Raw genomic sequence first — 15,215 nt, 5'->3', positions numbered from 1 at the left:
TGCAGTGAGTGCCTGAGCCTTGTGCTGGTGAAGAGTGGCAGGGATTCCACCTGCATGAGATGTGAGTAGGTGGATTATCTACTTAGTGTGGTGTGAAGCTCAAGGAGGAGGTGTAGAGATTAAAGAGTACCAGAGAGTGAGAGCAGGAGATAGTTTGGTGGAGTAACTGTCTGCTGAATCTGCAAGAAAGACACTGGTGTGTTACCTCCCAAACGGTGGTGGACCCCCTGTTCACTGTTGACAAGCAGAGGGTGGTGATTTAAGGAAAGAGGAAGAGTGGGAACAGGTTCCAGCTTAGCATCACAGTAGGAGGTATTTTGCTCCTCTAAGCCCTGCCCAGGGTTTCCAGGTTCAGGAAATGAATGTAATATTGATTAGAAGTATTTCAGTATTGATTGATCAGTACTGTTTATAAGTTGTGAAAAAACAGCTCCCTTGTACCTAGTCTTTTCCCTGAAGAATGATGTGTATGCTGCATTCCTCAGAGCTTTGCTCCTCAGAACCATTTTTTAAAATTACCACTATGTGCTTAAAAACAGTTAAAATCAATGAGCATTACCTGTAATTCTGGATTCATTTACTAGAACGTGGTAGGAGTTAGATGCTGTTCTTTGCTTTGGTGTTTTTATGCCATAGAGAGTACTTCCAGAAGCATTATGGTGGGGAGCAAGTTTGTCCCTTAGGGATTATGCAGTCACAGAAGTAAAGTCTGATTCTTCACAGATGAACCAGATGTCTTTTTCCTCCCTTCTCAGGTCTTTCTGAGACAGTAAGAAAAAAAAAACGTATCAATCCATGTAATGTTTCTTTTTGTGAGAATTACAAGAATGATTCAGTAGATGTTTATTTTAATTGAAAAATGCGGCTTGTTTTCTTGCAATAATGATATTATTGCATGAATATGTAGGTGTCCTTTTGTTCTCTTGGAAATAGCAGTCATAATTATGTTCCATTGTGTCATTGTTTTCTTTACCAAGATAGTTCTTTTCAGCCTCTTGGTGAAATTTTGATTCAGATTCCACACATTAGCATGCTGATGTATTTAGATGCATGTTAGATGTATAGGAATTTCTTCATCTCCTGAAAGGACCCATATCCTTTGCTTCTGCCCTCCTCTCCACCAGTTGTTTGAGAGAAGGCTTTAAGGGGTAGGTATATCTAAAACTAGCTGAATGGATCTACTGTGCTAATAACAACTCATCTCAGTAGATGTCCGCATATCATGGGAATAGATTTCAATTTAAGTACTTTAAAACAACATCTATGCTAGAAGTTTGTGTCTGTTGAATAGGCTTCAAGGTCTTTGTGTCACTGCATCAGTTATTGAAGTACAATTGAAATACAAATACCTAAACAGACTTCGGAGCAACTGTGTCAGCCAGATATGTGATGCCGCACAAATAATTCAGAGGGTTCTGGTTGAAGGAGTTATTTAACAGACACATATTACAGGGTGCAAGATATAAAATTAAGCATTTAATAGACTCAGTAAAAGAAGTTGGTTATTGCTATAAAGCAATTACTTAGGTTTTTCTCTTTCTCTGTACAGTCAGGACGGCAAAATGTTTTGTGATAAAAGTTCAAATTAGTATTTAAACTTTCTAATTTTCTAGGCCCTAGGTTTTATATGTTTCTGCTCCATTTCAGCAGTTCAGCTAATTGATAATCTCTTTTTATATGCAGACCTGTTTAAATACTTTTCTCTCTCCAGATGCCAGTGTCCTGGGCAGTTCTAAGGGCAATGTTAGTGAGTGGGGAATGTGCAAAGCCTTGCCTTGCTGCTCTAACAAATTGAACCACAGACTGAAAGCAATTTCATTTGATAGTGTCTTCATTTAGCACTTTTCTCTGAAATTATCATCACCATGTTGCTATTACATCCATCATAGCTGAAACACAGATAATTTTAGTAGATTTCAGTTCTGTTTTAGTCCTGCTATGTTCTTTGTACCTTTATTGTATCTAAAGTATTAGCAGACAGATTATATGAAAAGCATCTCTAATGTCTGCTAAAATCTTATGAACTTAGATCAAAAGTAAACCTACTCAGGATTTTTAGTGCTATCATTGCATAGCTGTTAGTTTCAAACATGGAAGGTTTAAAGAAACAGGTAGGTAACTCTGAGACCAGTATGAGATGGAACTAAACATGTAGTTTCTTAATGCAACATCCTGTCTTCTTTAAAGGAAATCTAGATAGCCCTTGTTCTACTGAAGGATGTTTTGTAGAAGATCTGGGGTGTAGCAAGAACAGGATTTCACAGGTGGGCATCATCATTTAAATAGTCATTGTTGTCTCTCCTGAGACTACAGCGAAGGACATTCTGGGGTAACATGAAGGATATTTGGTAGAGATGGACCCTCCTGTGTTATTTAAAGCTTTATGACTGTTTTTTTCCAGGTTTGTTAGGAGAAGAATATGAAACGTTTCTTGGAGCCAGATTGTTATGTATATGTTTAATTCTGTGAATTAATTATCTTTAAACACCCTTCAAACCATAAACATCCAGAAATGATATCTACATGGGGCTTGCTCAAGTACTGTATATATCTTCTGTATTTTCCAGCTGGTTACTTTGATGAATGTAGAGCTGAAACAAAAGAGTGCTGAATAGTTATTCTATTTATTAACAGTTGTTTATTAATAGTAGATTAATAATAGTGTTTCAAAGCACTTCATAAGTTAGCAAGAGAAATCGCAGAACACAGATAAAATGACTCAAATAAGGTCATTGAATTAGCACTGAGAATGTCACTGAAAATGCTTTTTGCTGTTATCACAAAATAATCTTCTCAATTTATTGAAAGGAATTGATGCTTGATCATGGGCATCAGGTAACCTCAAATGAAAGATACGAAGGGGAGAAAATTCTAGAGTCAGCCAGCAAAGCAAGTAGATCATTGCTGTGACACATCTTGAAAGTATTCCCCATGTGCATCCTGTCTTTGAAATTCTTCAGGGCTGGAGGCTTTTTGAGGAACGAACAGAGTTTGTGCATCCTCTTGTGTGTAATCCTCGTGAGCCTAAAGGAAAAAATAAAGCCTTCTGACAACTTATCAGTCTTACTAAGGACTTTGTTTGATAAAAATTTTATTAGGAACTTTCTGATTGATTGATTGATTGATTCCTGTCATGAATAATTCATTGCTAGCAGTGGTGGAGATCTAATTTTTATCTTATTTCTTTATTTTTAATTTGTAACATGTTTCTGATCCTGCTGAAAAACTGTCTGGAGGGAGATGGCAACTAGAATGGTTGCTACATATAAAAGTGGGATTCATCTTCAGTTTGGTATTGAATACATGGTGACTAAATTGAAGTAAGCACATCTGGTCAAGAGGAGTGACTACACTTTAATTGCTTCATGGGCTGCATCCTCCTTCAGGCCACACTGACTTCTGCACCATGGACTTCTCCATGTCTGTGTGTGGAGATCTGCTCAGCATGGTGCCCGTGGGCTGCAGCTGCCTGCTCCTCCATGGAGCTCTTCTGGGCTGCAGGGAACTGTTCCTATGGGCCTGGATCTCCTCCTGCCCTCCTTGTGACTGACCCTGTGGGCTGTGGGGCTGTTCTCTCATATTTCTCACTCTTCTTTCCCAGATGCTGTGGTGAAGTAGGTTTTCCTTTCCTTAAATCTGCTTTCCCAGAGGCACACCAAGTGTTGCTCAGGGCTCAGCTCTGGCAGAAGTTGGAGTCTTTTGCAGCAACTGGAGCTGGCTTTATTCTGACATGGGACATCTGCTGGGCTTTGCTCCCACAGAGGCCACCCCTGAAGGGCTGTGGTTGTTACTGTGAGAGATTGTTTGAATAGAAACTTTAAAGGCTTTAAAGCAAAGGCAATAAAAGGTGTATCTATTGTGAAATTAGTGATTAACATTAAAAGGTGGCTTTTGTTTGCTGACACCATTCACTGTAGATATCTTTCTATTTATTGAAGAAAGTTTCATCACTAAATTACAAATGAAAAGCATATTATGAAGGTTGAGTATTATTCCCTTGGTAAGAGATGAATCAGGATATTTTTTTTCGTTTTATGTTACACAGATCTCTTTTGTGCTTTGTGCTATTTTCTTAAGGCTTTCCACGGTAACCATTTGATCTGGTAGCATCAAACTTGTTAGTTTCGTCTGCATTTTTTTCAAGCATCACAGCTCTTCAGCTCTTTCCACCTGATATGCAGAAAGTCAGCATAGTTTCAGGGATTATCAATGGGAAGAGCACAGTAATAATGTTTGGTTTTTTTTAGTGTGACTTCTTGCTTTAATAATGATTGCAAGGTTTTTTTCCTTTTGGAAATGCCAAATCCAAACAACTCAAACCCATAAATCACATTATTTCTGATTGTTTATCACTTCTCAGTCTTTTCAAACTAAAAGACTGACTGCTTTCCTTGGTGCCAGCAAAGGGAGTTGTGAAAAAATTGGTTTTGTAAGGTATTATTTTTTTCCTATGAGGCTCAGCTTCAAATCATCAATCAGATATAACATTTGTTTGACTTCTCCCTATGGAGCATAAGCAATTAAGTAATTTAGGTCAATTTAGTTAATTACTTCTATTTTGTGCAGTTTGTAGGTACATGAAAGAAGCTTGCTCTATCAGAACTCAACAATTATGATTTATTAGTCTTGAAAAGAAACAGAAAATATCTAGAGAACCATTGAAAAGTTAGTTAGGCAAAATAAGTGTGTTTGGTTTTGTTTGCTGCCTTCATGCTGTCTTTTTAAATATGTAGCTATGCAAATGCATGTTTCCAATTTTTCATGTTCCCTTTTACACATGCCTTTCTCTATTAGGTACTGGTGAAGGAAGAAGAAAGGTGCTTCTTTAATTTTGATGGTTTAAAAAAAGTTCTGAAATGAAAGCCACATTGGGCATTAAAGGACAGTGGAGTCCAGATGAGAATGAGTTAAAACCTTAAAACAACAAAGTTTAATGACAGTGATATTGCCATAGGGCATTAAGGTGTCAGATTCAAAATAGGATTTGATATCTGTAAGTATGCTAGGATCATCTTCAGAGTTCAGATGAACTTTGGACAGGTTGCTGAAACTTGTATTATTTTTCATCATTGCACTGCACGTTTGTCAGTAAAGTATGATCATTCCTGTATTCCTTGAAGGATTGTTGGTGCTCCATTTCTGGGATAATGTGAATGAGTAGGATTTATGAGGCCTGGCTTTCTAAAGGTCCTGAGCAGTGCTTGTCATAAAACCATGTATCTGTCAGAATCACAATCTGTAGTCTTAGAAATATCTAAACAGAATAATACTTGGAACAGTTCACTGTAAAACAAGCATTGCAGATCCAAGTTAGGACTTAGAGTAACATAACTTAGAAGAGTGAAAATGAAATCATAAAACTTCATAACTCAAGGTTTCCATGCCATGTTTGAGGCTTTAGTCTGTATTCACAGTTGATTGTAGACACCCTAAAAATAGGGGCATATAATGGAAATGCTGACAGATTCTAAACTATCATGGTGGTAACAGGCCCTGCTATAATTAGGTGTGCATCTGAGTAGACTGTAATATGATTGCTGTGTTTATACCCTGGAAGGAATGTTTGTTAATCTGGACAGTCCTTTTAGATGAGCAAAACTTTGTGGAAAAAAGATGCTGAAGTTTACTTAATATTCAAGGTGGTGTGCCTTTTTCAAAAGGCAAGAAAAGGCTGCTGGATATTCTATTACTCTGGTTAACTGCAAAACATGCATGTATCTCACAAGTGATTAAAAAAAATAAAAAAAACAACCTATCACAATTTACCTGAAAAGATGCAGCATTGTGTAGTTCAGTTCTGGTGACAGTACAAGTTTTATATCTTTACACTGTAAACTGAATATTATTGAAATTGTTTGTATTTCATTAAGAGTTTTTCTTTTCAGAGGTCAGAGCCCAGCTGTTTCTGAATTTAAGTTGCTCCTGAAAGCACATTCATTAGAAACTTATGGCGTTGATCCTCATCCTTGCAAGGTAACAGGTTTTTTTGTTTGTTTGTTTGTTTTGTTTTTTAACATTTAATAAAAAGCTATTAATTGAATTTATTTTGCTCTATTTTTTTTTTTAATTTAGACATAAGAAGGGAGTCAGTTATAAAAGAACTTACCCTGGTACTGCCTTTACCCATAGAAGAATGTTTAAATCTGTGCGACAATCAAAGAAGAAGGAGACTTTCACAGGGCAATATAGTAGAGTGTCAGACCAGAAGTTATGACTATATTTGATAGTTTCTTTGCACTTACTGCAAAGGTTTTGTAAATGCTCCAGGTATTAAATACTTGTTTGCCAGGAATTTGAAGATTCAGGCTTACTGTTATCCAGAATTAGAAGCAAATTGTCAGACCTCAGCAGAATAGTTTTTCTAATACCATCAAAATATGTCAGTCTTAGGAAGAACAGCAAATTAAGTGATTGTTTTGTGGTTCTTTAAAAAAAGGTGATTTCAGTTACAAGTTCTGATTGTCACTTACACCTATGTTTTTAATTACTTGGTTTTATCTACATACTCTGCAGCCTGTTAGTTTTAATGTTTGCTGCTTCATTTTTTAGTAGCTACTTTTAATTTTAGGCCACCTTGTACACTGTCTAATTTAGTCAAACAGCAGAAATGTGGATTGTTGTCCATTTGGCTGCTTTGATGACGAGTGCCTTCAAGCAGTCACCTCTAACATAAAGCTGCTTCAGATTTCACACATACTATGCTAGGAATGGTGCTTCTGTGTGAAACAGAGGGTCTGATTCAGAGATGAGTGAAGTCAGTGACACTGTAAACTTTAGTTCAAAGCTGCACTGCAGATGTTAAGAGGACATCTCTTATGCTGGTGCTTGGGACAGAATCAGAATTCATTCTGTACCTCCTCTTTATCTATGAAGCAGGACTTACAGAGTGGGGACACACTGAGTATGTGGCCTGTGATGAAAGAAAAGGTTTTAGACTTCTGGAAGTCTAAAGCACGGTGGCCTACAAGATGTTCCTTCCAGTTTTTTTGTCTCTTTCTCAGGAAACAAATTAGTCTGTGATTATTATTCTTAACTGAGCATAAAGCACAATAAGCCAGATAAACTTTAACAAGGTGAGGGTCTGGGACTTGGGATGGGCAGGAACTCCAGTTAATACCAAAATCACCTGATTCTTAGCTCAGAAAAGATGAGGCAGAACTTTCATTGTGGAACTGAACATTTTTCAAAAATGTTATTTCATAATTTAAAGGCAACCATCACTAAATGTTCTCGTTAAACTCAAGAGTGCTTGCTTACTTTAGTAAATGTTGTCTTTTAAAGGTACTGTCACAGTAGAAATCTCAAAAAGGAAGAAGGTATTGTGAAATCTTGTTTTGCCTCAATTTGCTGTAAGTCTTTGTTCCTTAGAAGTGTACAGCTTGAAAGAAAATTTATTTTGAAAAGGAAAATAAAATACAGGTAGCCTATAATTATATTATATAATTATAACTTCTGCCATCAGTAATAAATGCCTCACTGGATAAAGGCAAAATTATATTTCTTTTTTCTCTTTTAAGGACTCAACAGGGACAACTACATTTTTAGGATTCACAGCTGCAGGATTTGTAGTTTTTCAGGGGAACAAACGAATTCATTTGTTAAAATGGTAAGCATGTAAAAATGCATTCATATTCAAGAGTCTTATCTCCTGTGTCTTCCTTTCTGTTATTTTCAGCTGTATTTGCTTTCTTTAGGATGAACCACTTAAATATTCCTTCTCTTGCTTTACCTTGTTTGTTTGTTTTTAAAGGACCTCAAATAAGAAGCAGAATAATTTGATTTTGTTCTTCCTGCACTGAAAATGATTTAACAGAGTACATTAGTCAACATAATGTAAAAACACTAAAATGAGTAAGCTGATTTTTCAATTTTGCTAAATTACCAGTGAAGTGTATTGACAGAGATGTCTGGAAAAGTTTACAAAAGTCCACCTGCACTTTTATATGACTCTTAAAAAACTGATTGCTTCCTCATTCAGTTAACTTCCTTCAATTCAGAAGCAGTACTTGATGAGCAGAGGATGAGGTGATGATGATAATGCCTTTGAATTGCTATTTTTCTTATAGGAGTGGACACTTGGACAGTTGCCTTTTGAGTCTTTCTTTTCATTGTTTTCCATTTTGTGTTTTCTCGAAGAATCATAGAATGATTTGGGTTGGAAGGGGTCTTTAAGATCATCTAGTTCCAACTCCCCTGCTATAGACAGAGACACCTCCCACTAGAACGGGTTGCTCAAAGCCACATCCAGCCTGGCCTTGAATGCCTCCGGGGTGAGAGCATCTACAGCCTTGCTGGGGAAACTGTTCCATTGTCTCACCATCTCCACAGTATATAATTTGTTCCAAACATCTAGTCTAAATCTACCCTCTTCTAGTTTTTTCCCCTTGTCCCTGTACTACACGCCTTTATGAAAAGTCCCTCCCCAGCTTTCCTGTAGGCCCCTTTCAGATACTGGAAGGCTGCTATTAAGGCCCCCTGGAGCCTTCTCCAGGCTGAAGAGCCCCAGCTCACTCAGCCTGTCATCATAGGGTTGGTGCTCCAGCCCTCCAGTTATCTTCTTGGCTCTCTTCTGGACACTCTGAGAACTTAATATCCTTCTTGTGTTGGGATCTCCAGAACTGGATTTCCTCTTCTTACTTTGTCCTTCTCTCTCTTTTTTTTTTTCTTTCTTTGATGGAGGGTTTTTTCTTTTCACTTTTTTCTCCCCTCTTTTTTCCTCCTTTTCACTTCTTCTCCCCCTGCCCCCAGCTATTTCCTTTAAAATATTTGACTTAGTTGTCCAGTCTCAGCAATGTTTAAGGGAGAGATAAAACTGAGCTTCTGCAGATGGCATGACAGGAGGTGGCTGTACTCTCAGCAGTGTGGTGCAGAGCAAGTACAGGCTCAGAATTTCATGAATCACATTTTGATCCTGCTGCTGAACTGGTGCCAACATCATATACCTAGAAGGGCTCTCAGCCTTTCTTGTGGGAAGGAAGTGGCTGGAGATGAGGAAATGGTGAGGCAGCTGTTTACATAGAGATGGGTTCTTCTGTGCCTATAGAAATGTCCCTGAGAGCTGAATAATCTGAAATTCTCGGAGTTTTAAAGTCTGTGTAGTTGTACATTTAACATTTGTTTCTCTATGCAGCTCTGGGGAATGTTTATCACATACTGTGCATTTATGATCCTGGATTCATATTGTGTGTTTCCCTAAGGTTAGGTTGCTCTAGTAGGAATGCTCAAGTGGTGTGTGTTTTTAGCATCATGTCCATTAACTGTTGTGTCATCCTATGATGGAGAGAGTATCTCTTGCCAAGCTTCTGTCTACTACACTATGGGAATTGAGCTTCAGAGTACTTTATTTTTCTTGTTTCCATGCAAAAGTAATGTGACTTTTTGGAGATCTGTATGTATAGTCCACTGACATGTAAACAAAATAAAATATTGATAGATGAAAAGCCATCAAGTTGTCTCAGTGTTATGCTGGCTATTGGAAGGTTGATCTGATGAGACTGATCTGGATACAGTGTAATGCTTGTACTGCTCTTTTCATTTATAAAACCCAGAAGTGAGTACCTTTCATTGGTATTAGCTGATAATTATACCACTGAGTAAAAACCAAAATTCATATTTGAGATTTCCTTGTTTTCAGATTTTACTGATCTTATCCCACAAAATCTCATCAGATTTTGAGAACAGACAGCTTAACTATTGATTATGAAGGGCATTAATTATGATGGACACACCAAGAGTACAATAATAAAAAGCAGTAAAATATACTACACACTTGAGTTTGCATTGGGTTTTAGAAAATAGTTGGTTCTGTAAATTATTGTCACTGTAATGTATTGGTCATGAACTCTTTTAGTGCGTTGGTTCAACCGAAGTGTCTTTGGATTCCTGGTTTACCTTTGAATTACTGTTGTATTGTTGTTTACGTATGTATTTTATTTCATGAATAATTTTTGATTCAGGAACTGACTGATCTCTGTATAACGTTCCAAAGCATATTGCATCTTTGCAACCTGCCTCCCAAATCACTTTGGTATTGAATAACGTAACTTACCTCTGAGTAACTTCACAGTATAACAATTGTGTCAAATGATTTAATCAAGAAAAGGAAACAGTTTTGTTCTCTTACTTCAAAAGATGATCTTTTTTCATCTTTACATCTTTCCACTGGAACTGGACTTTTTTGTTGCTAGTGATAAATGATAAAGCAGAACACTTTTTAGAAAATTTCTGGACTAGCATCCTACTTACCTCCAGAGCCATTCCCATTTCAACTGTCCGGCATCCAGAGTCCTCGGAGAAGACTGCAAAACTACAGTGTCTTCATCTCAGCTCTGGTGATGATGAAATTTCCATTGCAATTTAATCAGAGATAATTATATTTTCTTAATGTGGTGCAGCATTATTCTGTATCTAGATTGTGCTTTGAACCTGGGTTAAATTATAATATAGAACAACTCGCAAGACCAAATAATAAGTGCTGTCAACACTTTTTCTTCTCCAGCATCTCAAATGAATATTTTTAAGGTGCTTAGGGTTGTAAAACAAATACTCTGCTTATTTTCTCTGCTGTAAAAGAAATTAGAATATTACATACTTTTGTGCTGAAGGTTGTAAGACCTCTCTTGAAGCTTTTGTCTCTTGAAAGCCTGCTTGATGTTTGTGAATCAGTGAGGTCTGCATGCAAATTAATTTTATACTTTTCTATTATCTATGGTAAATCGTTTTTCTCTTTCTAGGTGTGATGTCTATAAGCTGAAATTTGAAGGGAAGACTTTTTATGTATTTGGAGCTCAGAGAGAGGTCAGGTTTAATATTTTTACAGAATTCTGTATTTGATTTAGAGTCAGCTTAAACATAATATCATTTTTTTTAACCAAACTTGAGCTTCTATGAAGTATAATGAAAATCGTACTTCATTTTGTATCTAAAATGGAATACAAATGAATGTGAATATTGTTGCTGTCAGAAAAGAGTCTTATTTGCAAGGGGTTGAGATGTTTGTTACTTAACCTGCATGCAGTGCTGAGTTGATTGCACCTGGTTTTGATTATCTGTCTAGCCAAGTTTTAATGGGTTTTAAAACACTAAAGCTGCACCTGCTTACTCTGTAGCATGAACAGCATCTCATGCATACTGAACTCTGGATCAGAGTGAAATATTTTTGTCTATTTAGGATCACTTTCTGAAGTCTTTCTCAGCTAAATAGGATGAAATCTGTCCTAATTAGAGTACTGTCATTGAACTCTTACAATTAAAATCAGGGAAATTTTACATACAACATGCTCTAATCAGTGCTTCTCCTTGGGCAGAGTGATTCTTTGGATGCAGTCTGGGTGAGGAACAGAAAATGGAGGAAGGAAGCAGTACCTGAAGTAGCTGTTTGTATGGTAGCAAGGAGGATTTCATGATAGGATGTAGTGAACAGGGGAGAAATAGATGGTAAGAGTACAGCAACTGTATAATGGCAGAATATTGGGCAGAAAGAATTTGATCCTTTGGTTTTGGGCTGAAGGCTGTCAATACAGATTTGTCTCATAAGTCATTTACATGTGTGTTCTTTTCTACCCCTTCAGAGCATTCCTTCTTATTTCTGAAAAATGTGCATGAGTAGCTTGATTATCAGCTACGTATGAGATATATTTCTTTTAGTAAACCACAGATGGAGGATACACAGGAAAATTTGGTCTTCAGTGTATATGGTTATTAGTGATAGCCATCAGTATGAATGCTTCAATCTTTCAGATTTAGACTGTTTGATTTTTTTTTTGTCATCTTGTACTTGCACATAGAAAAAAGCTGTGCTGACATTCCATACCTCAACACCAGCAGCCTGCAAGCATCTTTGGAAGTGTGGGGTGGAGAACCAGGCTTTTTACAAGTAAGTAAAACTGCAGTCCTCATCTATACTAAACGGAAAAAAATGTGTGTCACTAGAAGACTATTCCAAATGAAATGTTCAGTTTCAGAATTCAAAATAGAAACAAAAAATATGCAAGTTCAGAGGGAATATTATTTTATTTCATGCCAGTACTACAAAATGTTTAGAAACATAAAGGTGATGTTGGATGGACATGGTACTGAGCTTGTGTTTAGAAATTTGTTAATCTTAGCCCTGTATACTGTATATATGCTGTATACTTCCCTTTGGGTAGGCAGTTTTTTCTGCTAGTTAATCTCTCCTTACACTATCATATTATTATTTTTATTAAAAAATTTTCTTTGTAGGGACATAGAAACACATAGGGAATGGTGTAAGAGGGACTCATCACCCTTACCCTATAACTGCCTAGGAAGAATGTATTTTCTACCATGGATGTTAATCACTTACTTTATTTTGGAGGAGATTCCTTCTTTTATTTTAATATTGATAATGTATCCTTATAATTCAATTACTATATTCAGTGAGAAAGCCATAAATATGAAATGCTACAGTAGAGCTGCTAATTCATCTCTATGGTGAAAAATAGAGTTTTAGTTATGACTCAGTCCAGGCTCTGAGTTAATGGCAGTGATTATTTTCAACTACTTGTAAGCCATAGAATATTGGCCGCTAGGATTTGAGAATGCGAGACTCATATGAAATCAGTTTGCCATTTTGAAGACACCATACATCAAAGAAATAGCCTGCCTGAGGTTGTACTCTTCTATGATCTTTGTAGGTCAGACTTTGTTGAGATAAAAGGCTGCTACATAATTTGTATTTAAGGAGAAGTGGCATGATGGTATGATGCAGGCTACTTAAAGTTGTCAGCATAGAGACTCCAGAAATGCATCTGCTTTTAGAGACAAATATACTGCTTCTGTATTCTTTATTTGATAAGTGGGAAAGCGGAAGTGAATAGCCATGTTGTCTTCTCCTGGAGTAAACTTGTCCAATGGGTCGTTGGATTATTGCAGTCTTTCATCATAAGAATGAAAGTCCTTAGAGATGCAGCAGGTGTTTTGCATTTCATTTTCATGTTTCCCTATCCAGGTAGTCTCACTTTATTTTCAGTTATCCTGCACTGTCTAAATTGTTTTGTGTGACACTTCATATACAGATTTGCTTATAGGTCTAATAAAAAGTGAAATCATTATTACTTTGTTGTATAAAAGTAACACAGATTGTAAATGACCTTGTTAAGTTTTGCACACCCAGTTTCTTCAGTGTTGAAAATACGACAGCCTTTGTTCTTTTTCACTAAGGTATGCAAAATCCAGCCAGATCAAGACCATGTCCAGCAGCAAAATATTTTTTAAAGGCAGTAGATTTCGTTACAGGTGGGTGATTCCTTTTTCAATCTAAACTGTTTCAGAAAGTTAAAAAAAAATAAACAACAACAAAACACAGTTATTACTTGTAGCAAATTGCAGTGTTTTCCTTCCTTCCTGAAGAGCTTTGCAAAGCTACTTCTGGTCAGGACTGAAAATAGATTGTATTGTCCCTTTTGGGTCTCCTATAAAATAATCTTAATGCAGACTTTTGTCAAAGAGCAGTTGCACTGTAATGGGGACCCTGATTTGGTTTAGCTTCTAAGAAACAAAAATGTGTGGCTAGTATAGATCATGTTTAGTGTAAAGCAGTGTTGCTGGACGACTCTGGAAAAGGGGTACATTACTGGGATGGTCTTAGAAAAACCTAGAATTCAATTAGAAGAATCTGTTTTTTCTTCAGTAACGTTGTAGATCATTTATCAGCAGAGTTTTCAATTTTAGACTTCTTTTGAGTGTGTTTTTTCATTCTCTTTTTAAAAAAAGATACATTGATTATTCATATATGTATAGCTCTTGACATGTTACGAACTCATTTTAATATTTAATTGCTTGAATACATAATTCATATTTTAATCTAGTGGAAAAGTAGCCAAAGAGGTGGTGGAGGCAAGCTCTAAAATCCAGAGGGAACCTCCGGAAGTTCACAGGTATGTCTTGACATTCAGCATTACAGTTTAAGAACAAAAAAGAATTATTGCACTCCTCAGACACATTCTTTCCTTTTCTGTGGGGTGTAATGACTGTCATTCTGAACCTCCATGCTGAGACATTTGGAAATGTGTGTTGCCAGTGGCAGAAAATTTAGACAATAGTGTCTTATCTCCTACAAAAGGAAAGTTAATTTGTGATGCTTTGAAGCTAGCTTTAATTGGTTAGATAATTAGCTTATATTATTTTCTGTGTTGGGACATAAAATCTTGTTACATGATTTTGACAGATAAGTACAATCTCATTTATTTCCCAATTCTTTCCCAGTTTCAAAAGACTGTTTTGTTTACTCATATGGGAATATTTAAAGGTATACTTAACAGCTTCGCCCTAGTCCAGTAAGCTTAAGATGCAAAAAGTTTGTTCATTATTTAAGAGAAAAAAAATAGATTTGTTAGAAGTAATCATCTGGATTTTATGAGCAAACTAATTATTTCTAGACTTTATCACTGTTTTCTTGACAATGAAAATTGTCAAAACCTAATTAAAGATAACAAATTATTTCTGAAGAGGCCAGCAAGAAAGTCTGATTTCATAGAATCATCTAGGTTGGAAAAGACCTTCAAGATCATCAAGTCCTGATATCTTTACCTACTGAATCCCGTGCCATGTTAGTGCCACACCCACTCATCTCCTGAAAAGCCTTCAGGAAAGCCACTTTCATGGGCAGCCTGTTCCAGTGCATGATCAACCTTTCTGTGAAGAGAACCTTCCAAAACCTCTCCCAGTGCTGCTTGGGACCATTTTGTCATTCTCTATCATATCATATGTCACCAGAGGAAAGAGACTATAGTGCTATTTAAAAACTGTTTACAAATCTTAACTTTCTGAATGTTCTGCAGTTATATCCTTAGTTGACTGTTTTTTTGTTTGTTTGTTTGATTGAGGGGGGTTAAAAAGTATATTTGAATATGGAAACTTCACCTACACTTGAGAGAAAAGTGGATTGTTTTTATTAAAATATAGAAATATATCTGCAGAAAATAGAATATGTTCCCTGGCTCTAGTACGGAACAAATGAGCTCATGCAGGTATGTTTTTCCGTATGTTTTTACAGATCATATTTAAAAATCCTGTAAATGATGTTCTAGAAAGTGTTATCTGGGAACACGGAAGGCAGGATATCAGAATATGAGTCCATCCTTGAGTCAGAATACGTGGGCATAAAAATGAATTTTAAATGAAATCAGTTACGCAGATAAGGAAGTATCTTGTTGCCTACTTTATGTAGGGTTTCTTTTTTCCTTCTGTGGGAT

The 15,215-nt window shown here is 36.5% G+C and overlaps 1 protein-coding gene across 1 annotated transcript in view; it reads left to right on the top strand.

Annotated features, from left to right (window-relative positions):
* Positions 1-15,215, top strand: part of FRMD3 (FERM domain containing 3) — a 139,113-nt gene that overhangs the window by 104,650 nt on the left and 19,248 nt on the right. The window contains exons 7-12 of the mRNA XM_065745643.1: positions 5,886-5,973; positions 7,518-7,606; positions 10,734-10,797; positions 11,787-11,875; positions 13,183-13,257; positions 13,830-13,898. Coding sequence (XP_065601715.1) covers positions 5,886-5,973; positions 7,518-7,606; positions 10,734-10,797; positions 11,787-11,875; positions 13,183-13,257; positions 13,830-13,898 — 474 coding nt within the window. The remainder of the gene's footprint in view (positions 1-5,885; positions 5,974-7,517; positions 7,607-10,733; positions 10,798-11,786; positions 11,876-13,182; positions 13,258-13,829; positions 13,899-15,215) is intronic.

This window comes from Cyrtonyx montezumae, unplaced genomic scaffold (genome assembly GCF_038088225.1).
Source record: "Cyrtonyx montezumae isolate F1298 unplaced genomic scaffold, pur_monq_1.0 scaffold_36, whole genome shotgun sequence".
Classification (NCBI taxonomy): Eukaryota; Metazoa; Chordata; class Aves; order Galliformes; family Odontophoridae; genus Cyrtonyx; species Cyrtonyx montezumae.
The sequence above is the reverse complement of the archived record's forward strand: the minus strand, read 5'-3'. Positions and strand labels throughout refer to the sequence as shown.